Below are 27,955 nucleotides of genomic sequence, written 5' to 3' on the forward strand. Positions count from 1 at the left end.
AAAGCAAGGACAAGCTCTTTTCACTACGTCATTTTAATTGCATCGACACCCAGAAATACACAAAAGGATACGTGCCAAGAGCCACCCATCAAAAGAGCGGCTTCCTTCCATGGTGGGTCTGACTTTCACACCTCTTTCATTCCAAAAAAAAAAAAAGAAAAAAAAAAAAAAAGAAAGAAAAAATATATAATAATAATTGCACCGGTTGATGTACAAACACAGTCTTCCCTTTTCACACATTCGTGGGTTCTGCATCGACAGGAGGGTGAAGCCCCAGCGCTCGCCCCAACGTGAGCGGAGCAGCTCCCCGGGGAACAAACGCTTGTACAAAAACAGTATGAAGATTTTCTTACAGACGTATGCCTGCAGTGTTTACTGGCTGGGGTTTGTTTTTTTTTTTTGTGGGTTTTGTTTTTTTTTTTTTAAAGTTTCAAAACTAGGTTTTGGGTCACTAATGGCTTGTATCTTTTATCTACAGTAAATTCAGCATATATTTTTATTTTTAGGAATGTGTAAGGCATTTTGGTAAGTTGAACGGTAAGGTCTAGGTCACAGACTCGTCAAACTGAAGTCCCTTCCTTCGAACTGTCCTCTTCCCCCTGGAGAAGGAAAACAGAGGCGGGTTACGCAGCTGGGTCTCAACTTCATTCTCATGGCAGCTCAAGCATCAAAGCCATGTCACAGATGGGCCAGGTCCTGCCTTCTGGGCAGGGAGAACCATGACCACCATCTCGTGTGGTCCCGGGATTCCCAAAAGCCACCCGGATGGTTTCTGGAAGCATGTGCCACCTGGCCTCTGGTTTTAAACCACTGCCTGACATGCGCTTCCCCACAGCCTCCGCCGGCATCGAGGGAAGGGATGGCCGTGGCCGCCACACGTACCGTTTCCTGAAGCTGTTCTTTCAACTTCTTCACCGTTTCTCTCTCTTTGGCCAGTTGGTCCTGGGTAACCTTCAGTAGCTCCTGTAGTTTGGTTGCTGCCTGGCCCAGGTCCTTTGTTAATTTTTTTTCTTTTTCAAGTCTTTCCTACATGGGAGGCAAAAGAAGGCATCTGCCTGAGCCTCCCTTTGCCATCTGGTGACCTTCTCCCCTCCAAAAGACCTTGGGTCACCTCGGATCTGCACCAAGCCGCCTCGGTGGCCACTAGCCAGAGGAGTATCCAGCTCCCTCCCCGCCGTAGGGGTCAGGCGTCACCCCACCAGCTACAGCTCAGTCTGGCTCCCTGGAGACGCCGTGGGCTGAGACAACCTCACGGGAGCACAACAATTTCCCAATACATGAAGAGCCCAGATCGTGAAAGCGTTTGCTCAGAGCATCACCCATATCTTGGCCAACATGGATCAAAGGGCTGTGACTTGCACCCTGCTGTCCTTCAGCCACATCGGAGCTCACAGCCACCCCTGGGGCAGGGAGCTACCTGCAAGGGAACCATCTACCTTGCCCTGCCATCCGCAAGAATGATAAATCATGCCCACAGTCCCACTCGCACATGGCTTTTGCTGTCTTGGCTGAGCACCAAGCACAAGAGAGCAGGGCAGCCAAATCACCTTGAGATGCTGGGCCTCTTCCGTGTCCGAAGCCGCTGCATTTTCAGCAAGTCGCAGCTTTTCCAGCTCCGCTTGCAAACTGCACGCCGAGCTTTGGGCCTGGAAGGGGGACACAAACCTCAATAAGCACATCAGCTAATGGCAGCAGGCACCTCCTGCGTCCTGCCCCATGCAGACCCTGGTCCCCGGTGGGACCAGGTGAAGAGTTAGGTTATACAGCCGCTGTCGGACAGTTGGATGCTAAACGCAACGCGTTGCTTTTCCTGATCCTGCTTCCACCGGGAAGATGGCACTTCTCGCCAGAAACAGCAGGAAACCCAGCGGAAGCCCTCGATCCTCAAGGGAAAGTGCTGGCAAAAACCATGGGGGGACTGGGAGAGGGGCAATTCGAGGGGCCAGCAATGCCACAGCTGGTGCAAGAAGTTCTTCAGATGTGTGAGGAAATGCGGCGATGTCTGAGATGCAGAGAGGGATGGGGAAAAAAAACCCTCAAATTAATTCCTCAAATTAATTATTGGGCCAAGAACCCATTAAGGCTTTGCAAGCCCTTGTATCCTCCTCGCCCGCACCCACCTCCTCCAGCTCCAGCGCCAGCTTTTGCCGCAGCACTTGCTCCTTCTCCACCAGTGTTTCGTTTTGCTCCAGCTGGGTTTTCAACTGTGTTGAGAAAGGGGTAAAACACCCAGAAATAAATTAAAAAAAAAAAAAAAAAAAAAAGAAAAAAAAAGACCCAAAAGATGAGCCAGCGGGGACATCACCAAAAAATCTGGGCTAGACAGAAGAAATGAAAACTGAGGCTTTCCACGGGGCACCAAAGGGCCACAGGTACCAGCGTCTCCACTCCACACAAAAGCCAGGAGGATGCTGATGGTGAGCCCGGGGCTTGGCTTTGCATTGCTAAATTTTTCCTGCCCTTCAGGCAGGGCCAGCTGGGACTAGGCATGAGAGGTGCCCCATAGCGGAGGACGTGCCTGGCAGGTGCCTGTGCCCGGGAGAAGGCTCCACACTTAACGGGATTAAAGGACGGAGACAGAGCTCGGCTCGTGGCAGCACGGCCACCAGCCAGAGGCATTAGCCTGAAAGGGAAGAGCCGCTGCTAATGGTCTCAGCCTGGCTCCAGCAGGATTTACGGAGCCTCTGTAATCCTAATCCCCACCGGCTGGGAAGGGATCCCGGCGCAGCTCTCTTGGGGTGTCCCCTTCCTCTGAGGAGACCCAAGCCTGAACCCAACGGGGCATCGTTGTGTGGCAATGCTGGCCCAAGGGCTTGCAGCACCCCCTGCCCGCCTCCCCCAAAACCCTGCCAGCCGATGCCGTGACGGAGGGTTCCCAAGGGGAACAGCCTGGCGAAAGCCGGCTGGTGACTTGTTCCCAGCAGGAATAGGACACATGGTTGAAGGGACTGGGGAGGGGGCTGGATTCCCCCCAACACACAGGATGGGACACGACACAGCCATGACAGCCCTGAGCAAAGCCACGTGCGGTTCTCCATGCGGTTAGAGAAGGTGAGACAGGACAAGGGACACGGTTAAGGGTCAGCGCCTCCACGGGCAGCGGTCTCACCACCCTAACCTCGAGGGGCGCAGGCTCGCTGGGGTCAGCTTGTAACCCCACTACTTCTCCATCCTGCACGTGGCTCTTCATCTCACTCAACTGCTGCCTGACCTGGAAGGAGGACCAGCAAGCCTGGCTCAGTTACACGTCCCCACCATTAGAAGACCCACAAGGACCTGTAGGTAAAGTTTGTCGGCTTTTTTTCGCTTGTGCACGAGCTGAAAACGTCTGAAAAGCCACCTCAGTTTCTGCGAGGCTGCGGGATGGTGGCACCTAACCTGGGCAGCTTGAGGCACGACAGCTCCTAGGGGTGCAGAGCACGTGCCCCCACGCCGCCTCTGCTCTCCTTCCATCACTCACACCTCGGTTTAAAGCCGCTGCTGAGGGTTTGCACTAACATAGCCGAGGCGTTAAATAAAGCAATCGAGGCAGGGTGGCATCCATCAGAGCTGGGATGGCTGGGGAGGCAGTTACTCGAACACTGCTCCCCTCCCTGATTAAAATCCCACACCCCCCCCGCCTCCAACTCCACCTACCAGCACTCCACCCTGCGCTGCAGCAGTTCGGGTGGTCAAGCTGCAAGCGGACAGCCCGCCTTGGTCAGAAGCAAGGGAAGGTCACCGGGTGAACACAAATGCGTTCCACCCTTAAAATCACCCACCCACCTAATGAGATTAAAGGCTAACGACGACCCCACGGCACGCTCCCTCGAGAGCAAGGGGCTGCACCGGCTTGCTGAGGGAGCTGGACGGTGGGGGCTGCGAGGTGGGGAAGAGTCACGGCACCCGAGGGAAACCATAGTCCCGGCTCGCTCCGCTCTGAGCCGCTCTGCAAGCCAGCCGCACCGCCCAGGATTTTAAGTACAACCTCCTGAGCCTCTCCCAAACAAAGTATGGATTTACAAGCAAAAGCCCTCATGGTTTTGGCAGGTCTGCGAGCTCTCCTGGCCCTATACCCCAGTCCTCTCCCCAGCTTACCCGCAGAAACCATCCTCCAGCTCCTCAAGGGACCCCTCTGCAGGGGCTGCACAGCCTCAGACCTCACATCCACAGATGGATGGATGGATGGATGGATGGATGGATGGATGGATGGATGGATGGATGCTTAAGGCACCCAAACCCCTGCCCCAGGGTGGTGTTGGGGTAACCACCATCCAGCGGTGGGGCGGATGATTTTTTTCTGCTACTTGCCAACTTGCCCAAGCCTTGCTGCTCTGCCTTCCTTCCCACCCCTATCACGGGAGGAAAGGCAGGCGAATAAAAATCTCCTCCTGGGTCTCAAACATCCCCTCTGAAAGCCGGATCGGTCTGGTGCCCAGCAGAACCGGGTTTCCCCGTGCGCTGGCTGTCTTTCCTCCCCTCCCCGAACCCGCAGGGAGGATGCCGGCCCCACAGGTGGGTTTGCAAATCGTGCCCAGGCAGAGCAGCGAGGTCCCAGCAGGGCCCTCCGGGGTCCCCCCTTACCAGGGCCAGCTCCTTGCTCTGCTTCTGCGTTTCCGTCTTCGCTGCCTCCAGCTGCTTCTGGGACTCTGACAGGAGCTGCCTCAACTGCCGAGGAGGAGCAGAAAGAAAGACAGAAAAAAAAAAGTCGTCCATTTATGCACTTGGTTTTGGAGCCCTTTGGCCCAAGGAAGCATTTTTATGGTGCAACATCTTCTCAAAGAGGCCACGTTGGCATCACTTGCTAACCTGCCTGCTGATACCTGCTCAGCGAGATGGCGGTGAGACAGCTCCGTCTCACCTGAGCCACGGAAATCCCAAGGCCACCGGGGAGCAGTGGACAGCATCTCCATACAGATCTCCCTGTCCCATCATCCTGCCAATGGATCTCCTGACTTTACGTGTCTACAACCCAGACCGGAGCAAACACCTCCATCTGTCTTCTCTTGCTTTGCAAAGTTGCAGATCCCTGGGGCACTCCCCAAATCCCCGAAACACAGATGGGCAGTAAGTCAGTCTTAGAAGAAAGAAGCGTTTAAGAAAGTAACGGCCACCACACTTACGACTTCAACTTCTTTTGTGTAGTTTTGGCGTTCGGAGCTGGCTGTCTCCAAGTGATTTTCCAGTTGTGTTTCCAGAAGAGAGGTGTATTCCTTTAGCTGGATTAAAAGGGAGGAAAGCAGGAGGGAGCTGACTGAGGTCCAACACATCCCAAACCTCCCATGGTCTAAGCCTGCCTTCCCCTGGACAAGTCAGGAGCTGGGTCCCGACTCAGCCCGAGCACAGCACGCGTCCGTCTGGCACCTGCGCGGGGACCTTCTCCCATACCCAAAAAAGCCTCACCTGATCCGTGCTCTGCAGATCTGCTTTCAACTTCTCCACCATGTCTTCAAGGGATTTCAGCTGAAGTTGCGACTAAGCCAGAAAGGATCAGAGAAGGTCAGTGAACGGCACCTCAACGTGGACACTAAGCACCTTTTGTTCAACCAAAAACCAGTCAGTGTTTCATTCCCACCTCCCCTACTTCATCCTGTACCCAAGTGCGGAAGAGACCCGACACCAAAGCGGAGCTCCACAGCCTGCAGGGCAGGAGCTCCTGTTCTCAGGGAGGACTAGTCCAACAAGCCCAGGCTGTAAATCGTGGAATAAGGCAACAGCTTTTGCCTGCAGGACTTCAGCTGGCTGCAGGCAGCTTTCAACACCCGAGAAACTGGCACCGGACTCAGTGCAAGTTTCCTACTGAAAGCGCCTTTGGTTTGGAAGCAGCAAGGTAGACTTTCCAATGAGGTGTCATGGACTTTGCTATTAAGAGAAGCCAAGCTATCAGGAAAAGCACGGGGTTTGCATTTAAACTTGGACTGATTTTGGAAGAGGACTCCACGGTTGCTGAATTTTTTGGAAAGGAGGAATTCACCTCTTCTCCACAGAGAGGCAGGACTGCTCTGGGGCCTGGCCTAGCCACCAGACGTTCATCCCATCACGCATACCCTGCTGCCAGCACACACCAGCAGCCACGTCATCCCCCTGCAATCCTACACCAGCCCTCGGCAGCGCTGGCGCTGCAGGAGCCAGCAACGGGCTGAGAAATCAAAGATCTCTTGTACAAGAGCTCCCCCACCTCCCTGCGGCCCCAGTGAGCTTCAAAACCCCACGCGGTGGATGGGGAGCAGCCAGACCATAGAAAGTAGCTTCATCTCAGTTCTGCATTCAGGACGGAGGAGGTAAGTCCACTTTGCAGAAAAGGCACGGCCAGCCAAGTTCTCCTAGACTCCAGCTAAGTCACGAGAGCTCAGGAATCATGCTCCCCACCAAACTCCTGGGCAACAACGTCTCTCTGGCAGCTGCTGGCTGGCTTTTTAACTAGGAAGAGCAGTACCCAGAGCTAGACAGACAGCTGGACCCAAAATTATGTGCAGTACGTGGCTTGGACCTCAGCTCCTTTCTGAAGGCTCAACAAACGCCACGGTTAACACGGGTTTTGAGAGCAAGCCAAGTTCTTCTGGAAATGGGAGTCCAAGAGTCCAGCACGTGCTCTCCTCCCATCAAGCCAGGGCCCACCAGGAGGGCTCAGCCTGATTTCCAAGCATTGGAGCTTGGATTACTGAAGCGGTGACATGGTTTCCCAGCTACCATGCCTGAACCGGGGAGCTACAACCATTCCTCCAGCTCCACTGGCAGGGTCTAGGCACACACCAGGCAGGGAGGTGGGATCCAGGAGAAAGAGAGGCTTAGCTGGGCTTCTTGTCTGCTGGTTTGGTGACAGGAGGGGTGGATTTGGGAAGAGAAAGCCCCTGTGTCTCAAGAGTTCAAGGTCGTCAGGAACAGTTAGGGTCACCATCCCATTTACAGCCAACAGCCCCTCTGCTCCTGCACATGCAGCTCCACGAGCAACAAACCCAGGTGGGCCGCAAACACGCACCTTTTGGAGTTCCTCTTCAGATGCTGTGAGCTTTGCTTTCCACACCTGCTCCTCCTCCTCCACGCTCTTCTGCAGGTCTCGCAGCATCCCTTCCTGTTGGCAAAGCCTCAGCTGAGCCCGAACCTCCTCCAGCCCTCCCAAGCCAAGCAGCATCAGGGCTGGAAGCCCTGGCATACCCAATGCTTCTCCAAGGACTTGGGCCAAAGAACAGGTGACAGAATTACATGTCCCTAGGTGGGGCTAGGGACTCCCAGCAGGCTGGCTCAGCCACCCTACTCCTCAGAGCTCTTGCTGTGCCACATCCCACCACCACCAGGAAGGTTTACAACACAATTTAAGGCTGAAGAAGAGCTCTAGAAATTCAGGTTTCTCCTATTCCTCTGTCTCACTGGCAAATAGTCTTCCACACGGCAGCCCCCCGACACACTGAGGGATGCCCACCATGAGCCCACGGCCAGCCTGGGCTGCCAGAAGACCTCTCAAGAGGTATTTCTAGTGGAAGACCAACACAGCTGCAGCCAAGGCTGCAACTTACCGTCTCTGCAAGTATAGTTCTATACTGCTCACATTCTGCTTGTAAAGTGCTTTGCGCTTCCTCTGCCTCTTTTAATTTAAGTGCTGCATCCTGAAAAGAGAGGGAAGGAATGGAGTGCGAGGTGAGGAAAAGAAACGAGTGACCCTCAGGCACTCCCTCACCCCTCCACTTTCCAGCCCCTTCACTGACCGGGAGCTCTGTTGTAATCGTCTGCTGCTTTAGCACATCCATGGTCTTCTCCTTAAACTCCTGTAGCCACGTGTCATAATCCTGAGTTTGAAAAAAAGAGGACGGGGAAGAAAAAGGAGGCTTAGACATCTGTCCTTCCCGTGTGGTGGATGTGGGGGTCTGAGAAAGCCCGCGCCCACCTGCTGCGAGGACACGGTGACTCCGGGGAGGGCAGAGAGCAGCGTCTGCTTGGTTCGTGTCTGGAGCATGTCCAGCTGTTGAGCCAGCTCTTCCTGTAAGAAGGACAAACTGGCATGGGATGGAGGTCTGGGGCACCCGCCGGCCAGGCTGCTGATACCGGTCCTGCTTTTCGGTGCCTACAGGGGTGAGCCGGCACGAGGAAACCAGCCAACAGAGAAAACTGCTGCCCCTGAGAACCACCAAAACACCCCTTCCACTTCACCCATGACCTGTACCGGGGATACATGGCCCTCAAGACAAACTTTGGAGAAGCTGGCAGGAGGGTTGGGCCAGCGCTGCTCCTCAGAGGAGGCAGGCAATCCAGGGCAAACATCTCCGGTGGCTCGGGGAGGCTGAACATTTCCCTTACAACACCAGCATCACCACTAGAGAGAAATGCCGGGCTCACCTTTGCTTTTGTAGCGGCAAGTAGTTTTTCCTCACATGCCTTTTCCACCGTGGTCAATGCTTCCATTGCTTTCCAGTTCTTCTCGCGAAGGTCCTGCCGAGACCACACACAGAGGGCAATAAGCCACACATCACGCCGAAGGCCACCAAGATGCTTGTTGGCACTGTGGAGGATTTCAAAGCCTCCACTCAGGAAAATGGGCAGCAGCCCATCACTTTGCTAAGGGTCTTCCAACCCACTGCCCATGTGCGCTCCTTTCTCCTCCATCCATGCAGGGGCCCCAAGGCAGCACATCACTCAGGCAGTGGCCTTGAGGGAGCAGACCAGAGCTGGATGGAGGTGAGAGCTCCAGAAGCAGCCCTCAAGATGCCCAGAGCTGCCTGGAGAGGACACAGGCCAAGTGTGGGGCTGCAAGGTCGCCTCCACGCAACTGATACCACCTTGTAGTAGAGGGATAAGAAGCAGAGGAGCAATGGGGTGTGAGGGATCCCTGCTCAGGGGACTGATTGCCTTGACCCTGCTGGGATAGGATCTCCCTGGCTTACCAGGTCCTAAACCTCCCAAGAGGACAGGGGACAGACATGCTGCAGCCCATCACCTCGATCTGCGCAGTCTGCTGGGGGGATTCCTGCTCTCCAGCAGACGAGGCCATGCCTCACGCGCTCTGCGAGGCTAGAAGAGCCTCTGGCCACACCACAGAGCCATCGGTAGCCAACTGTGATGGGCTGTCATTCAAACCCCAGAGATCTACAGGGAATTGCTGGAGAGGGTACAGCAAAGGGCTACCAAGATGATTAGGGGACTGGGAACACCTCTCTTATGAAGAAAGGCTGAGGGATTTGGGTCTTTTTAGTCTGGAAAAGAGACGACGGAGGGGGGATCTTATCAACGCTTATAAATATTTACAGGGTGGGTGTCAGGAGGATGGGGCCAGGCTCTTTTCAGTGGTGCCCGGGAACAGGACAAGAGGTAATTGGCACAAACTTGAGCATAGAAAGTTCCATCTCAACATGAGGAGGAACTTCTTTACTTTAAGGGTGGCAGAGCCCTGGCACAGGCTGCCCAGAGAGGTGGTGGAGTCTCTGTCTCTGTAGACATTCAAAACCCGCCTGGACACGTTCCTGTGCCACCTGCTCTGGGTGACCCTGCTCTGGCAGGGGGTTGGACTAGATGATCTCCAGAGGTCCCTTCCAGCTCCCACCATTCGGTGATTCTGTGATCTGGGTTTTGGAGGAAGAAATTGTGAGCAGCAAAAGCTGAGCCCAGTTCACTCACGTACGTTGTTTTTAATCTTCTGTTGCTCCATCGCCTCTCGCAGCTCTGTGGCTTCCCTTTCCAAGGACGAGAGCTGGTCTGTCTTCTCCTGAAGCCTGGAAGGGCAGGACGCAGGCATGAGTCTCAGCAACCACTTCCCTCCTAGACAGCAAGTTGTCGAGAAGGGGACCACAGCCATTCCTATCCCCATCTGCTCCGGGATCTACACACAGCGGGAGGAGGAGGGAGTGGGACTGAAAACCACAGCCCTGGCAATGCTGGAGTGGGATCTAGTTTTCTACCGGCTTACCAGCAATAAAAAGCAAGCAAGTGGCTGGCTGGCTGTACACTCAGGACAAGAGGAAGAAGTAACCTGATCCAAAGGCCAGAAATTCCGGCTTACACAACTGGGACTGCTCCCGACACACTCCCGTCCACAGCTCGTTAGGCTGAGATAGCCCACAGTTCCGCATTTTAAAAGTATCATCCTACTACCTTGAGCGACCATAAATCAGGGCTGCTGACTAGAACTTCCCTCCACACCCTCAGCTCCACCATCTGCCCCGAAGGGAGCCTCAGCTTGGGCACATCAAGGAAGGTTCAGGTCCTTGACATGAACCACCCAAGTCTCTTGGGGGTCCCAGGATAACTAAGCAGCTGCCCTCCTTTAGAGGAATGCTGGATGCTCGCTGGCAGTAGGGGCATCTGAGAAATCTTCCCTCCGTGCAGAGCCTGAGCCTTCCTGAAGGCGCCCAGCACATGGACAAGGGGCAATAGGCATGAGTTGTGATGTGGGAAACTCCAATTAAATGCCCGGAAACCTTTCTTCACTCGGGGTGGAAGAGTTTATCAAACCCTGGAATGGGGACCCAGAGAGGTGATGAATCTCTATCCTTGGAAATACCTGGAAACACCCCTAAAAAACCTCCTCTGGCTGGCCCAGCTTTGAGCAGCAGCTTGGATCAGAGACATTCCACCCCCAGCACCAACACCACCAGAACCTCCTGTTCCTCAGGAGCAGTTAGCCTCCGTGTGCCTGCCAGCAATTACAGTCTCACTTCAGAAGGGACTGGCTGTTATTTGGGGCCGGCACTGGAGCCAATTAATATTTTAAACAGCTGTGTTGGCCAGGATTGACCTTGTCTTCCCAGCTTCGCGGTCCCCAAGCCTGCCTAACGGAGGGCTCAGGGAAGCCTGGGACACATGGACAGCAAGCTGGAGGTGCCGTAGCAGTCTCCATGTGCACCTTAGACCCACCTTGACTGCAGCTGCTTCATTTCTGCTTCATTGGCTGCCTGGAAGAGAGAAAGCACTTTCGTTACGTGTCCGAGGCACGTGATGCGGGTCACCCCTTTCTGCAGCATCCCAGAGGGGATCCCAGAGCAAAGGCAGCCCAAGTACCGCGCTAACGCAGCGCAAAAACACTTGCTGGAGCGGTGCAACCCCCTCTCCTCCTCCCACCCCAATTGAACGAGCACGCGACCTGCAAGCCTCTGTCTTTTTCCGCCTCCCTCATCTGGCCTGCCTCCAGCAGAGCTTCGATGGATTTGATCCTCTCCAGGAGCTTCGTGTTCTCCGAGCTGGCATCCTGCAGCTTCCCCTTCACGTTGTCCAGCTCCAGCAACTTGCTTTTAACCTCTGTTTCGGAGCTCAGCAGCTTGGCCTGCAGTTCTGTCAGAGGAAGGGGCAAATAAATTTGGAGACGCCCCACCCTTCCCAAGCAGGACCCTTGGGCAAAGAAGCCTTGGCCCTGGATGCTTTCAGGAGGCACAGAAAGGGCAGGAAGGGAGAGGTATTGGAGTGGCATCCTAGGACAGGACTATGGACCAGTCCTGCATCTTGCTCACACTGACACCAAGCATCCCAACTCAACCCCAGGTCTACGTGTCCTGCCCGAACCAGCCCCACCAGCCTTGAAAGCTCCAAGTCTGTCCCACAGCTCTCCCCGTGCTGATCCGAGGTCCTCACCAGCAATGCTCTGCTGCTGCCCTTTGGCCTTTTCCACCTCTGCTAACAGGCTTTTGTAGCTGCTCTGGGTTTTGCGGAGCTCGTCGCTTACTTCGTCCAGCCTCTTCTGCAGCGTCGCCTCCACCTCCCTTTGGGAAGCCTGCACGGCAGAAAGAGAAGACTTTCCGTAGTGTGCCAGGCACCCCGGCCAATTTGAAGCAAAGCTCCATGTGTCGCATAATGTTATTTTTAAGCTGTGCTTTGGGGGGGTTTAAGTCATCCTTCCCCCACGCTCCCCCTGTGCACGAAGCATCTTGCCTCGCGCTCGCGTTTTATCATTTGCCAGCCCTCAAGTGGGAAGCAGACAACACCCGAGCGTCTCGGTTCTGGGCCAAGACCACGGCCATCTTCTTCTTCTTCTGCTCCGGAGAGCTAAGCTCTGAAAAAAACCTCCTAAAGCCCTGGTCCTAATGCAGAGCCCCAGCCCAGCAGGGAGAGGTACTGCCACAGTGCTTAACAGGACAGAGACACCCAGCCACATGTTTCCACACGCAGAGGAATTTTCTGTGTGGTTTGGCCCAGGGAAAGCAGCGAGGAAGAGGCCTGGCCAAGGCAGGCACTTCCAGGGGGAAGGCAGAGGAGGAGGAGGACGAGGAAGAGGAGGAGCGTGCCGCAAACCAGCAGCTCTATGGGTATGAGTCGCAGATGGAAAGACATTGCTTTGCGTGGAGGGGACAGAAGAAGGTAAACCAGCAGCCTGGTCTCTGGCTAAGTGATGCTTCCAGAATCACTTCCAGAAGTAGGGCTTCTCCATTTTTTGAGGACTTGACCCCACATCCTCAGCTCAGAGCTCCAGGTGTTACCATGGAGCACATTCTCCCTAGCACCACAGGCACCTTCAATACATCGCGGGCTTTAAAGTCTTCCAGCTAGTATGATTTATTTAATTAGAATTAAGGCGTGCAGCAAGCTGACAGCTCGGGAGAAGTTCTCCTAAAAGCATGCCTAGAAGCTGGTGTTCTGAGCCAGGAAAGCGGCTTCTGCCTTCATGCCGGCAGCGTGCCCACGTCAACCCCTTGCTCCTCACCTGCAAAAGCAGAAGGGGACAAAACCAGCCCGCCAAAAAGAGATGTGCATCCCCAGGTACCCGAAAAATTAAGACCAAGGATATTGAAAGCCCCTTGCTCTAGGATCACCTCTAAAAAAAACATTTTGGCATGCGCAGGTAAAGGTCTGCACCACCACAGCCCCTTCGTAAAGAGGCCAGAGCAATTTGGAGACCACAGGAGGTGCAGGAGGGACACATCACACCCCCCACCCTGTCTGCCCGCCCTAGGAGAAAGAAGTGCAAGTTCTCAGGTCAGGGGGACGTGGGATCAATGCTCCCAGCCCCCAGCTTCACCGAACCCCAGCAGGAGCACTGCCACCCCCGCAGGAGATGCTCTTCTCTGCATGGATACATCCTGCCTGCGGGCCATGCACCACCGCTCCGCCGCCAACAGCGGGCTCACAGGCTCTACTTGGGAGGTGTCCTTTAAACACCCCGAAAAACCCCAAACCCAGCCACACCTTGGTGACAACAAAAAAGCCACAAGCTCTACCTCCTGCACCAAGGAGGGAGAGTAACAGGCTGACAAACAGCTGAGTCGAGAAAGAGCACCCACGGCCAGGGGGTTTCCTCTCTCACCGTAGGGTACCACCCAGCAGCGTGGACCATCTAGGCTTCCCCCCCGACACCTTCACACCAAGCTCGTGAGCCTCACGAGAAGAATGGCTTCAACCAGGGCATCGTGATCCCTGGGCTTTGCTGGTGGGGCTGCAAAAATGCACATCACATGTGACAAACTGATTGCGGGGGGAGGGCGGGGGGGAGGCAATTAAGAGATTCACGAGGCTGTGGATGCTCATCTCCCTCCAGGCTCTTCCCGTGGCCAAGCGCACAGATCCCATGCCATTTAGCCACCCGCCCCATCTCTTTGTGAGGGGAGCGGGTTCGCCGGCGCCTGCCTGACCTGCAGCTGCTCGATCTGCTTCTCAGAGGCCGCCGCTTTGATCTCCCAGCTCTTCTTCTGCTGCTCCTCTTGCTGCAGCACCTCCGATTTCTCCGACAGCTCTTTCATCAGCTTATTGCACTCCTGCCGTAGCTTGGCCAGCTCAGCGTTTTGCCTGCGCCAAGAGAAGCAGGGTTATTTTAGCCCACAGGCCAGCCAAGCATCTCTGATGTTACCTAGAGGGGGACACACATCCTCTTGTGGGCCTGATACAGGACTTGAAACATCTTAATGGTTGCGTTCGCCTGTTTCTAGGACACGCCTGGTCCTTCGGGGAGGGGGTGGAAAGAGCTGACAAATCGCTTTTCAAAAGCCGCGTTTCAATCACAGGAGACATTCCTTTCTCATGAAGTAGAGGACGCGAGGATCTGCGTTCCCAGACACAAGAGGAAGCGCTCTAAGCAGCTGGAGTCCGGTCTGTAATTATTTTACCGCTGTTAAGCACCAGCCATTTCAGACTTTCTATAAAAAGGAGCGTGAAATCCTTCTACCTAGCTCCTATTTGTTCTGCAGGCACCGGACAGATCTCGGATCTCTGCAGCATCACTCCTGTCAAAGAGCCAGCTGCGTTTCTTCTGGAGTTTGAGAGTATGAGCTCCCCTAAGGGGGGAATCACCAATTGCCACGGCACCTTCTGGCCCCTTCTTCCCCCTTCTGCAGCCTGCTGGCTCTAGCATCAGCACAGATGACTCCCAAAGCAGAGAGGGTTTCCCCTGCCCTTCTCCTTGGCATGGGGAAGAACATCCTCATTTCCCCTGCCAGACCCCCAAAAGTCCTTTGGCAAGTTCTTCCTCGCTCCCCGCTCTACCTCCAGCCAGTTGGGGTGTCTGCAGAGGCCCCTTCAGGAAAGGGGGTGACCAAGCCTGATGGACAGCCAACCCCCAGGGTTTGCCAGACAGAGGGCAGCCCCAGCCTCTGCCCCCCGTCCCGGCCTTACTTGCTCTCCGTCTGGCTGGTGGCCTGGTTGAGGGCATCCCTCAGGATGGAGTTCTCCTGCTGCAAACGAGCCAGCTGCGTGTTGGGGCCATTCTCCAGCTGTTCCTGCAGGGTCCGGATCTAGAAGAGCCCAACAGGGGTTAATGCCACCGCTGGCCCCTTTGCTCTCCCTGTGAAGCCCATGTGATGAGCAAGTGGGACTGGCAACACAGAGGGGTGTCTACCGATGCTGACAGCCTCCAGGGATGCAACATCCCATGAGGATGTTCCCACGCGCCTCTACTCCCTCGAGCACCATGATCCAGGAGCATCACAGGGTTTCGCCCCTCCTCAAGGCTCCGGTCCCCTCCCACATCTCAGTCTTCTCCAAAACACCACGGCATCTGCCACCAAAAGCCACCCGGCAGCCAGAGGCGGAAGCTGCAGAGCACAGCATGGGGCTCACCTTGCCCTGGAGCTGCTGCGTTTCGCTGACGTGGTCCTGGTAGCTGGCCTGCATGCGTGCCTGCACCGCAGCGATCTCCCGCTCACGGGCGAGCAGCTGCTCCTTCAGCTTGCCCTCCACGGCCACCGCCTTGGCCCGCTCGGCCGCCAGTTCCTTCGAGGAGAGAAGTCCCCCAGTTAGTCCTCAGCGCACGAGTTTCCCCGCCTTAAGGGGATGCAAAATCAGTGGCCTCCTAGCTCAGAAGACTCAAAAGTCTTCTTTCGGAGCTGCCCCCGTGCCCAGCTATGCCATTGAGCACTTACATTTCCTCCTGCATTTTGTTTTGGGCTCTGTGGCCACTGGATGCCACTGTTGCTCCACATTGGGACAGCTAAGAGAAAGGAGTGAGACAGCCTGGAATTTTTAATTTTTTCACCCCCTGGGATCAATATCACCACACGAAGTTTGGGGCAAAGCAGGGGAATTTAAAAAAAAAAAAAAAAAAAAAAAAATTAAAATAAATATCCACCGCCTCCGTGCCAAGGCAGGGATGCTCTGGGCTGGGCTGCCCATGCAGTCGGCACAAGCAGGGGTTTAGCACAGCACCCAAGCACCCTGGAGGGTTTTGCCTTCTCCTCTCCTCCCTGAAGGCTACCGGGTCCTGCCCGGTGCCGAGCCCAGCACGGCAGGCATCCGTTCCAACTTCCAAAACCTTAAAAAGAGGTGGAGATGGGGGTCTGAGTCGGGGAAGAGGGCTGTAAATAGGGTCAGGGTCCTTAAAAAGAGATGGGCCATCTCTTTCTCAGCTCAGGAGATCTGGGGAGAGACGAAAAGGGATTTATTTTCCTTCCTAAAGCAGCAGAAAGCTGCAGTCTCCTATGGGAAGGGCTTTCCCCTGCTTCTCCTGCGGCTGCCAGCAGGTGCTACCCTCTGGCTCCTTGGGCTGGTGCCTTCCCCAGGCTGGATCAGGCCCAGGATCTGAGGTCAGGAGGGGATCTTCTACCCTTTTTGGGTGGGGAAAACAGCAAACAGGTGAAAGGCCCAGACATCTCTTGGGCTTCACCTCCAAGGGGGATGAGATGCGGGGAGCGGGAGGCACACCGGGGTGACCATGACAAGCAGAGCCCATGCCGGGGGATGCCAGGAGGGCAGCATGGTGCTCACCTTGCTCAGCTCCCGCAGCTTGTTTCTGGCAGCGGCCGCATCCTCCTGCTCGGCAGCGAGCTGCTTCTCCTTCTCTTCCAGCTGGCGTTTCAGGACAGCGACTGGGTCACCTTTCTGCGTGGCCTGCCAGGGCGGGGTGGCACATCAGTGGGGATCACCAACTCCAGACCCATCCCCTCCACCCCACACACGTGGGATCCTGCCCTCTGCTCCAGGGGAGCCAGCGTGCCCGAAAACAGGGCGCCTTCCCTCCCCTCCACACCTCCCGAGGCTTGGTAGAGCAGCGGGCAACCACGATGGCGCTGGCAGCCCTACCGTGTGCCAGGTGTCCTGGATGATGCCCGCTTTCTCCGTCAGGATCTCGATGAGCTGCTGGGCCTCCCCCTCGCTGAACACCATGCTGCTGAGGGTGGACACGAGCGTCTTGTAGGGCAGGTAGAGGGGCCCATCCGAGTCCGCGGGTGCTAGGGAGGGAGAGAAGAGGGGTTGGGATCGCTCGAGCCGACGGCAGAGCTGAGTAGCATCATCTCAGTTGGCTTCAACCCCACAACTGCCATTTCGAACCAGCATCCACCCAGACTTCCACAGTCAAGTTTGGTACCCCTCTAACTGAAAGCAACATGAGAATTGCTGGAGACAACCCTCACCTGAGCCAGCTGTCACCTCTGCCTGGCTCTACTACTGGTCCCACCACCTTCCCACCATCCCCCATCAACGGAGTGATTCCCAGCAGGAGCTGGGCATGCTTTACCAATGCCAAGGACCAGAGATGTGTTGGGCATCAAAAGCTGGACCGCACCACGATACAACCTTGCTGGGGGACATCACCCCATGCAGTGGTGCCAGTGATGCAGAGCGCAGCAAGGTCATCTCCTGCCTTTCACCAGGCAGGTTTGTTCCAGCTCTGTCAAGGAAACAACACAACTCCAACTCCTCCCTTCCCCTGCTGCTAAGCCAGGAAAGCCAACGAGCATCAGCGACCATCATGCTGTCGTAGGACCACAGTGCACATGGTCACGATGGATGGAGGGTGGTGGGCAGTGGTTTAGGAGTTCCTGCACAGTATCTATGGCCCAGTGAGCTTATTTTCCTAAAAAATCATGGAAGAAAAAGCACTTTGGCCTCCAATAGCTCCAGAGCCTCTAAAGACATTAGCACGAGGGTCTCTTGGTCGCAGAGCTCAGACCACCCCCAGGCAGCAAGGTCAGAGAAGAAGGAGAAGGAGGAGCTGTAGGCATCAGAGAAGAGATTCCCCTGCAGCCCCTGGAGAGGAGCCCACGCTGGAGCAGGTTCATCCTGAAGGACTGTAGCCCATGCAAGGCCCCACACTGGAGCAGGGAAAGGCGTGAGGAGGAAGGAGCAGCAGAGAGGAGCTGGTATGGACTGACCACAGCCCCCGTCCCCCTGTGCCACTCAGGGAGGGCACGCAGAAGAGCCAGGAGGGAAGGAGTGAAGTGGAGCCTGGGAAGAAGGGCGGGGGGGGGGAGGGAAGGAGTTGTTTTAATTTTTTCCTCTGTTCCTCATCTATTTGAATTGGAAATAAATCAAATTAGTTTCCCCCCAGTCGAGTCTGCTTTGCCTGTGATAGTAACTGCTACGTAATCGCCCTTTCTCGATCTTGACCCAGGCGCTTCCCCATCTTTTTTCCTCCCCCATCCTGTCAAGGCGGGGGGAGTGAGAGAGCGGCTGGGTGGGCGTCTGGCAGCCAGCCGTGGTCAACCCACCACAGCAACACCGTGGCAAAGCCCAGGAACGCCCAGCAGCTCCGGCACACGCTGTTTGCTCCCGGCTTCTGGTAAATCCATTTGGGATGGCCAGCGCTGAGGGCCTGGCAGCAGCCAAGCCTGTCTGTCTCGCCAGCGGCGGCCGCTTCCCAGCAGCTCCGCCGGCTTGTGCAACCGGGGCCCCGAGAGCTTGGCTCACGCTTTACTCGCGCCGGCGACAGCGGGGACGCAGGACAGCACACCACCTCCCTCGGCCCCGGTCCCGCTGGGCGGAGGGACCCGCCACGCGAAATGTCGCCCGCCTCCCCTTGGCCTGGCCCAAGCGAGCCTCGCACGAGGCGGGCACCGTGCAAAACCCCACCTTGTAGCTGGAGCAAAGGCAGCGGGGGCAGCCTGCCAAGCCGCGGCAGAAGGAAGCCGACGCCGACGCCGAGCCCGATCGCAGGGTCGGAAACCTCACGCCTCGCCGAAGGAAGCGGCGAAACAAGATGCAGCCCCGCGGGCGCGGCAAAGCCGCCATGGAAAAGGAGAGTGGGAACGAGGGGTCTGAAGAGCCCCTTCCCAGACCCGAGGGGAGACGGGAGACACGGACGGCCCTTCCGCGGAACCCCAGACCCGGCAGGCCGCAGCTCAGATGGGGTACCCACGCGTGCCTCATGGGCGAGCGTGGCTCCTGCTGTCACCTGGGATGCCAGCACACCCTAACCACTTGCAAGCAAGTTTTTGTGCAATGCAGGAGGCTAAAAAACAAACCACACAAGAGAATAATACCCAACACCGCTCTTGTCAGGTTTGCCATCTGTTTCGGTGCCGAGCATGTGTCTTTGAAGACTTCGAACACCCATTTTTATCTGCCACGGGATAATTTGTTGTTTCTGCCTTTGAGGAGGAGAGACCACAGCTGCCAAAAGGCCGCACACAATACCTTGGTCAAACTGCAGCCAGCTTCATGGTGCAAATACCGCTGAGAGCTTTCCTTTGAAAAATCCTACAGGAGCACCTAAAACATCACTCTTGGCTTTTAAGACACACAAGACGTGGCACTTCATACCCAAAGGAGTGGATGTTCGGAGCAGCAAAAAAAAAATATCCCCAACTTAACAAGGGCTAAGAGTTCATCTCCCATCCATATTCCCTTCCTTGGCTTTTACAGCTTGGATTTGTGGCCATGTTTTCCCGTGTTAGAGAAGAGCATCCCTGCGGGCACCAGCTGCCTCCAGTTTCCCCAACACTATCACTGCCATATGCTCCAGCAGCAGCTGCTCAAACCGTTTCAGACCTCATCACTATGTGGAGATGGCCTTCAGTAAAATCCTTTCCTCGGAGGGGCAGATACAAGGGTTTTAACCCAACCCTGGAGACCAGCGGCCGCAAAACGTCCTGCTAAATAGCAGGCCCTCTTCCAAAACATGGGTGTGGAAAGTGACAGGTCACACCGCAGCCTGGGTTTGGATGTGCTGGAGAAGGCTAGCAAGTAGTGGTGTCTTTTTGTTTGGTTGGGTTTTTTTTTTTTGTAAATAAACAAAGAAATGAAACCTACGTGCTCCACATCACATCTTTGAGAACACCTGAGAGATTTCTTCCACAGGCCCATTATGGGAACACTTCTACAGGTCTGAGCGCTCACATTTTTAGTGCCTGTAATTATCACTTAACCAAAAATAAAACCCAAATTGTTCACATCGGTGCAACAAGAGGCAAGAATCCAGCTACGGAGCTGTTTCTCCCCTCCCTATGCCTATTTACAACCTGGAGAGTTCACAACCACCTTCTTTAATCTCTTCCACCTCCAAGTCAATCAAGTGAGGCATGAAAGATGATGAGCAAGTTTCCCCTTCCCTGTGACATATCCCAAGTCACGTCCCTCTAACCATTCTACGGTCGGTCCCCTGCAGTATAAAACACCTTCAATCTTCTCTACTCCAATAGGCTGGTTTTCAACTCCACTGAACTAGGAGGAAACTCCAGGAGTGACCCACTTCCCCGTAGAAGAAGAGTGGTAGAGCTCCTGTGTGCTTTTAATAATCAGGAGTGGAGGGGGAAAACACGTCATCTTGGCTTTCCACCCAGATGTCCAGCACCTTGGCAGCTGCCCCCTCTCCCAGGTCAGGTACATGCGCCTCCCGTTCATTCTTGGTGTGCAGATCTGCTCAGAGACCCTCAACGCAACAACAAATCCAAGTGGAACCTGTAACTCTTCAGCATCTGTGTGTTAGACCAAGGAGCTAAGCACCAAGCAGGGTTACCCGACGCAGGAGGCAACACGTTACAGAGTGAAAACAAGTCAATAAACTCTCGATTTCAACTCTACTTCCTCCCAGAGAGAACTACAGTCCAGTACAGCACAGCTTTTTCAACCCACCTTCCCCTTAGCATACGTGGTCCATCTCACCAGAGACAGCCTTTTTACAGCTGCCCTGTTTCCAACACTGAAGAAGAAGGAAGAGATCTCAGAATACGATAGCTCTGTTTTAGTAGCACCAAGACACGCTGCTGGCTTACTCGATGGGGATATATGCAGAGGAATTTGGCCTTACCTGGCTCGCTCTTCTTCTTGGATGCAGCCTTCTTCTTGACAGGTCCATCATGCTTCTGCTCCTCATGGGTTGGAAGAGCATCAGTTTTCTTGACGGCAACAGAGCTGATGACTGGAGCAGTTTGCTGTGTGCCAACTGGTGGCACAGCCACAACAGGCACCTCCTTAGGGGTCACCTCCAAGACGGAAGAACTTTTGGGGACACTGACAGGAGGCGAAGCCAACACCGGGCTAGGAGCAGGCTCTACCTTTGCCACCTTCTTCTCCTTCTTCCTCTTCTCCTTAGGTGATGGAGCAGGTTTCTCCTTTTCCTGGGGAGCCGCTGTCACTGCTGCGATTGGAGGCTCAACAGTTACGGGCTCAGGCACCACAGCAGGCTCAAGAACCACATCCTTGGGAGAGTCTGTCACTTCCTGGGTCATCTGCTGCTCCGGGATCTTTCCATTAGGTTTCTCTTCCTTTTTCTTTGCTTTTCCTTTTTTCTCAACAGGTTTCTCTTTCTTCTTTTTCTCTATTTTCTGCTGCTGAGTTTTCTCAAGCTCTTTGCGTTGCTTGGCCAAGGCTTCCTCGTAAGACGTCTCCTTCATGGAGAAGGTGGACACCAGGAAGATCCCGATGGCCGATATCACCATAAAACCTCCAAAGACCATAACACCCAGAGTCTGAGGGTCATACACATCCATCCTGCCTTATTCTTCTGTGCCTGCAAGAGACCAGAACAACAGTTAATAGGAGGAAAAGAAGAGATGCAACAGCCTCTCTGAGCAGGGAGTTTCATATGGACATCTGAGTCTCCAAATAGCACCATGCACTGAAAAGACACTCAAGATTCACACAACTCTGGTGAGCACGACCTGCCGACACACCCCCAAGCCTGTGCTCCTCCACTACGTTGCCTACACGCAGTGGTCCAATTGTACCGCAGCAACTAATTTCACTGGCTGCAGCAATCTCCATAAGAACCAAAGAGGGGGAAGAAAAAAACAGGGATGCACTTGGAGACAGACACGAGCAACTACTCATTACACGTCCAATGGGATGGTTTAGCATGACCCTAGGCGATACCTGCAGCCCTGCGGCAGTAAGAGAGCCCATTTTCAGACTCTTTGGTGCAGGTTGGCCAAGATCTGGGCTCTCCCTGGAGCACCTGGCCTTTTCACTGCACCCAGACGCACAGCCAGGTCTCAACTTTGGAATAAAACTTCTCCCCTGGGAGAACGCACGCACAGGAGAGCTTTCCCCAGCTTTGCAGCAGCTCTGGCCTTCTCCCTTTGCCACCTGCACCCTGCGGCACTGCTGGCTTCTGCCCAGCCCGGCGGGGAGGACACGTGGTGACCGCATCCTGCCGGGTGGCTGCTCCCAGTGATGACAGACAACCCAGCAACGATGCTGCCTGCACAGATGCCGCACAGAAAACCAAGTCACAACCATTTCCTTGAGATGCAAATACCAATAAAAGTCCGAAGTTCAAGCTCAATAAATTTAAAAAAAAAAAAAAAAGCATGGTCATTATCTCATCTCCCCAGTAGATGCCTGCAGGAAGAAGTGAGACTTGCAAAGGGAGTGCTGGATGTGGCACTTCTCTTTCCACCTCTGCTATTAGTGGCAGGCAAACCGAGCACAGGGTCCTTCCCACCCTTCTCTCCGGCCTCAGTTTCTCCACCCGTACGTAACACATGAAGCAGCAACGGAGACTGTAGTGCCTGGTCTGAGACCTGGCAGGCAGGGCACAGCCACGCACGGAGAAAGATGCTGCTGTCTCCGCTCCTCTTAAGCGCTGATTGAACCCCGTCCCTAGTTTCGAAGCCAACCTCTTCCCTGCTGCCCCACTCACGAGTTTCTCCCATCGGGGCGTCACCTCCACGTGGCTCCGAGGTGGCTCATGAACCCCCAGATGCTGAAGCCAGGCAGTTAATCTGCGAAGGGACACTTCCCAGGAGGTACCAGGCTGCAGTTTCTCGCCACTGTGCCTCAAAACGTAATCAGGAAAATGCAGAAAGTCCTCGGCTATCAGAAGCTCCCATCCCCGCGCTTAACTGTAAACATTATCAAATTTCCTCTTTAAGAGGTTGTGGGTTGAGGAGGGAGGGAGGGGCTGGAAGGGGAGGAGGCAGAAATAAGAATAAAAACTAAGGAGATCAGCATCTTTTCAAAACCTCAGTGCTCGCAGGGAGAGACCTCGGAGCCTGTTCCTTTCTAGCCGCCGGAGCAGGGAACAGGCAGCCCGCTCTGCAGCTCAAAGCCACCCGTGCAGCCAAGGGGGGACACTGCAATGAAAAACTCCCCTCCGACAGGCGAGCAGGGGGTGCGGAGCTGGAAGGAGCTGCAAAGCGGCCGTCTCCCATCGGAGTTACCCACCTGCCCGGGGAAGGATGTCTTAACTGGCATCCCAGCTCTCCCTGCCCGCCGCTCCAAGCATCCCCGGCGAAGCGGGAGGGAGCTGGCAGGCAGGAGGGCTGCCAACGCCAGCTGGAACCAGCCTCCCCTGGCAGGGACAACTTTCTACTCCAGGGCACCGCTCGAGATCCCAGCTGATACTACAAGGCATCGCTATTTCACATCCGCCCCGGCCGTTTCGGATTTAAACGGCCTCAGACGGTTCTATCCCAGCACATCTGGTGCCAAGTCGCTCCTTTCTGACTAGGTAGCATGGCTTCAGGATGCTCCCCACCAGGACAGACAGATTATTCCTAACCTGCAGGCTGAAAAGGGCTGGATTTCCTTTCCCTGGCAGTAAATAAAAAGCAGGGCTGGAGAACACATACCCACGACCTTGCGCTGGTTTTAGGGCTGCACCAAAGCGCCCAGGAGCTGTTTTAGGGGCAGAACAAGGCGACCTGCATTCCTCACCCAGCAGCCCCGACACATTGGTAAAAATAAACCCTTCCTGACCTCACACCGCCACAGATTCATATTTAGATAAAAGTTTACTGCTCCGGCTTAGGGCAAGGGTATCACCGAGCACTGGCAAATGCACTCCAACCGCACCAGCTGCTCCTGCCACCTCCAAAAGCAGCTGGATGGAGCCTACAGAGGATGGGAACAGAGGGAAAAAACCAAAAGCAGCTGGATGAGGCCCACGGAGGATGAGAACAGAGGAAAAAACCCAAAACTCTACCACAGAGGCGTTCAGCACGCAAAGGATGGATAAGAGAGGACGGCATTATTAGGCAGAGACGCGGGCGGTGAGGTGGGCGAGCTGGCAGTGCCGGATGCGAAGCCACGGTGCCGGAGCCCTCTGCCCTGTCCCACATCCCACCCCACACTGCTGAACCCCCCGGAGCCCTCGCAGGTGGGGCGACTGAGCCCCACGCTCCCTCTGCCCCGCGGGCAGCCTCACCCAGCGCCCCGCTGCAGTAAAAGCTGCCTGTACCTTGCCTCCGCTCAGGCTCTACAGCCAGGGCGAGATAAGGAGGGAGATTAGCCTTAAAGTCCTTCCTAGCTCCACAGAAAAACAAACAAACAAACAAACCCCAACTACCCCCTCCAAAACAAAACCAACACAAAAAGAAAGCAGCCCGGAGCACTAACCCAGAGGAGCTGGGGACCTGCTGGAAGAGCCGCGAGATGCTCGCGTGGGCCATTCGCAAGCTCCCACCACTGGAACCAGAGAAACTGTTCCCAAGGACAGGCACGCCAGGAAAAAACCCGAAATGAAGAGTGAGAGATACCAAGCGGGCAGTAGTTACTCCCAGCGGTGCCACCACGGCAAAGGGAAACTTTGGTCCTGCCTCACCGCTCGTGCCCCGCAGCCCATGGCGCGGGGCCGGACCTGGCAGGCCTGCTGCTGACTCCAAGGAGCAAGTTCTACCAGTAGAGTTCCTCCTGCGGTCGAGACTTGGCACGGACCAGCCCAACAACTCATTCGGAGAAAAGCCTATCGCTCCGGCGGCGCAGAGACGACAGCAGCAGGCTGCATGCTACCACGCGCGCTTAAATCAAACCAGGCTGGCTTTGGCATTCAGAGGATAAGGGAAAGTCTTCCTCTGGGAACTTCCTGATGCATAAATGCAAGAAGAAACGCGCCACAGTGCTTGCATGAGGAGCAAAGCTCTGCTTTGGCGTTTCCTGACCTTGCAACCTTCGCCCTTCAAAGGGCTGCAAGTTTCCTCCTGGATTTGCACACCAAGACACAGTCCCCCACGCAGGAGCGTGTGCGCCTTGCCCCTCGGCAGGAAAGCCCTCCATGCTTCCCACCTGCACAAAGCCTTAGCCAGGACACGGAAAAATAGGGCACCGAAGGTACCACTGCTTGTCTGCTCGCAGATGCCTAGAGGATAGTTTCATACGTACAGGTTCGGCTCGACAGCCAGGCTTTGAAGAGGCTTGAAGACTTCAGCATCCTCCCCTCTCGTACCTTCTGCTCCTCCATAGGACTTTGTCCCCACAACGGCATTTTTCAATCTGATGCACAGGCTGCTTTGGGAGAGGGCTGTGTGCCCAAGGGGTGCAGGGACACCACCAGCTACCAGAGTCCAAGTTCGACAAATCAAGTTCACGTCCGACACTGAGCACGTTTACCTGCGTGAAGCTTCTTGAGCAGGTTCCTCCTCCACTCCTCACACATCCAAAACAGCGGAAATCATCAAATATCTCCATATGCAAACTCCTTCCCCAAAACAGCCTATTCAGACAAAGCTTTTCACCACCACCATAACAGCAATAAGACGGACAACTGGTATTTCACTCGGCCTTCTCACAGAAAGGAGCCAGCTGAAACGCTGTGCTCCGACTCTTCCGTTCCGGTGGCTTTTTCTCGTTATCCATCAAACTTCCCATCATCCCAGATAACAGCCCAGGCAACCTGACCTCCCTCGCCACCTTGCACGTGCAGTCACCTCCGTTTGCCCTGAGCAAAAGCCCAACTCGCCCTAAGGAAGCAAAACCAGTAAAGCCCCGAGCCTCGCCAGTTTTTCAGCACCAAAAAAACTTCCAGGATGAACCACCCCACAGACCCGCGGTGTGATGGCACGGGGGACCACGCTCAGTGTCTTGTGGTCGCATTTGCCAGAGACAGCTAAGTGTCAAAAACCAGGCTAGAGCCTTCCCACCTTTTCAGCCTTTCCTCCCCTCTGCGACCGCTTCCACGAAATCCGCGGGAATTCAGTAACTTTGCGACTGGGCACTTCACCAGCCCTGGTTTAAATCAGCCAGATGAAGCACCAGGTGGGCAGGAGCAAAGGAAGGGACAGGTTGTGTAATAACTACTTATTAAACCTTATTTTACACAGCCAAACACAGCCAAAGGAAAACGTATCTGTTATCTCCTCCCGGTCTGGACAGGCGCTGCAGATGGGAAGAGGTGCTCTTTGCCAGCAGGATGCTGTTCTCCCTGCAATCCAAGGCTTGTGTTTTGCCATGGCGTCAAGGTGGCATCTCAGGTTTAGAGCACGGTAGAAGAAGAGGTGATGGGGTGTCAGAGGGCGGGGAAAGAGAGAACTGGGTCCGTGCAGCCGGGCCCTGCATAGCCCGCGGCAACACCTGCCTGCGAAGCACCTGCAGCTCCCTTTCCTCTACAGCACCGCCCGGCAGGTTAAAAAAAACAAACAAACAAACAAAAACAAACAAACCACAAACAAATAAAAAGCTCTCCCCTCCCTAAACAAGCACACACAAGTCAGTCGAAGCTGGTTGATCCAACACGCAAGTTTCCAGGCTGAGATTTTGGCTTTTTCCAAAAGGCAAAATCATCTCCTGGGCCACCAGGGTGAGAAGCCAGCGGTGCCTAAGGGGCCGGCCGCTGTTCAGGGAGGGCACCGCCTGGCCTCCGGTTGGAAGAAATAAGGTCTCGTCTCCCTTCCCTGCCTCTGGTCTGCATCTTCCCTTGCCAAAAGGCAGCGTGAGGGCAGAGATGTGGCCAGGAACAGCGTTCCTCCAGCACAAAGGAGGGAGAGGGCAAGGAAGAAGGGAACTGCGATGCCCAATCCTGCCGACAGCAGGGCAGCCGGGCAGCGGGAGGAGGCAGCAGCTCTGCCAGCAGGTAAAAGACAATCACCAGATATTCCTCCTGAAGCTTCTCTCTCCACCCTGTTGCAATAGAGAGAGGCAAAAATTAAAAACAAACGACAAAAGCCCGGGCGCCGCTAGCGGGTCCTGCCCGCGTCCCCGCCAGCTTCTGCTTAAATACATCTTCTGCGTAAGTGACTGTGCATTTCCAGCCTGCCGGCAGCCTGTGTTACTCTACGCAGCAACACCAGATCGTCAACAGTTACAGCTCGACTTAATTGAACGTGTCTTAGCGGTCCATTAGCTCCAGCAGTGTGGCAGCGGCAGCCAGGCCCTCGGCAGTGCTGCCAGCTCCCTTCCTAAGCCTCGGAGTTAGAGGAAAAAAAAACCCAAAAGGCAGAAAAAACCATATATATATACACAAGAAGAGCGTAATAGCACCGTAACACAGCCGCAGCTCGGCTAATCTCTGCGGCGGCTATTATAAATTTTCTACCCTCCCTTCCCCAGCCCAAAGCGGGGTTTCACCGCCGGCCCCCCCCTCACAGCTTCAGCTGGGGGTTCGCATCCCAGGTAGCGCCCAGCTCCTTCCAGCCATTTGCCGGCGAGGGGAGGCCGCTGCCGTCGCATCTGCGAAGAGGAAAGCTGACATTTTAGGCTGGGACCTGGCCACGCGTGTGGGCGACGATGCTCTCCCCCGCGGGACCGAGGAACCGGGAGGGTTGGGGGTGTGGGGGGGGGGGTGTGGAGGGGCATCCCGCCGACAAACCCGCGGGAAAGCTGGCGGCATCCCGTTTGGAAAGATCCCGGGATGGAGGGGGATCTCTGCATACGGGGTCCAACACCTCTCTCCAAATGCTTCGGGCATTGCTAGACTCCGTGCTGGGGACGGATTTTATTGCGGGGGGCGAAGGGGGCGTTTAGTTAAGGAAAAAAAAAAAAAAAATATATATATATATATACACATAAGTAAAGCACAACCGCCTGAGAGCTGTGACCTTTTTGTAACCGCCACTTAATCAGATTAGTGAAATTCATCAGGCCGGCGCTGGGGCAGGGGAAGGGGTTTGAGCGCGGCGGGGCCCGGCGGGACGGGGACGATCCGGGGGGAGGCGGCGGGCGGGGCCCGTCCCTTCCCCTCCCGTCCCTCCCCGGCCGGCCGCACACGCCGCCATTCCGCGCCGCGGGCCATTCATCCGCCCGACACCCCCCCACCCCCCCCCCCCGCCACCGCCAAAACGCAGCCAGACCCCAAACCCGGCATCCCGCCCCCCGCCACCCCTTCCCCGGTTCCACGCGGGACACCCCTTCCGCGGGTGGGAGCGGCGCGGGTGTCCCCACCCCACTCCACGTCTGCTGACAGCGCGGGGGAACGATGGGGGGGGGGGGGGACGGGACGACTGGACACCCGCCGTGTCCCCTCGCAGCGGGGGACAGGGTGTCCCCAAGGGGCGACGCCCACGCGTGGAAGGGGACGAGGGAAGGTTGAGGGGGGGACAGAGAGAGAGAGAGGAGGGGGGTGACCGCCCCTTACCCACCCGTGCCGGGTCGCGGTCCCCCCTCCCTCGCCGCCTCGGCCGTGTGGAGTCGTGGCACTTTCCGCCGCTGTCTCGCCGGGGCTCGGGGGCCGCCCCGTCCCGCCCCGCCCCGTCCCGCCCCGCCG

The 27,955-nt window shown here is 55.7% G+C and overlaps 1 protein-coding gene across 5 annotated transcripts; it reads right to left on the reverse strand.

Annotated features, from left to right (window-relative positions):
* Positions 1-10: 10 nt before the first annotated feature.
* RRBP1 (ribosome binding protein 1) lies at positions 11-27,917 on the reverse strand. Of its 5 annotated transcripts, none has more exons than XM_054196690.1 (24): positions 27,831-27,917; positions 20,348-21,049; positions 16,402-16,550; positions 16,087-16,209; positions 14,944-15,096; positions 14,500-14,618; positions 13,524-13,677; positions 11,533-11,671; positions 11,048-11,235; positions 10,822-10,859; positions 9,590-9,680; positions 8,311-8,403; positions 7,862-7,954; positions 7,683-7,763; positions 7,494-7,583; positions 6,959-7,051; positions 5,383-5,454; positions 5,103-5,198; positions 4,564-4,647; positions 3,119-3,211; positions 2,121-2,204; positions 1,548-1,646; positions 883-1,026; positions 11-599 (listed from the first exon to the last, which is right to left on the reverse strand). In XM_054196690.1, the coding sequence occupies exons 2-24, from the start codon at positions 21,027-21,029 to the stop codon at positions 561-563; spliced, it is 2,997 nt and encodes a 998-aa protein (XP_054052665.1). In that variant the 5' UTR covers positions 21,030-21,049; positions 27,831-27,917; the 3' UTR covers positions 11-560. The 5 variants fall into 5 exon arrangements, with proteins under 5 accessions (XP_054052665.1, XP_054052666.1, XP_054052664.1 ...); XM_054196691.1 differs by having other exon boundaries at positions 27,827-27,845; XM_054196689.1 differs by lacking the exon at positions 27,831-27,917 and adding an exon at positions 22,181-22,559.
* Positions 27,918-27,955: the final 38 nt, after the last annotated feature.

This window comes from Rissa tridactyla, chromosome 3 (genome assembly GCF_028500815.1).
Source record: "Rissa tridactyla isolate bRisTri1 chromosome 3, bRisTri1.patW.cur.20221130, whole genome shotgun sequence".
Taxonomy (NCBI): Eukaryota; Metazoa; Chordata; class Aves; order Charadriiformes; family Laridae; genus Rissa; species Rissa tridactyla.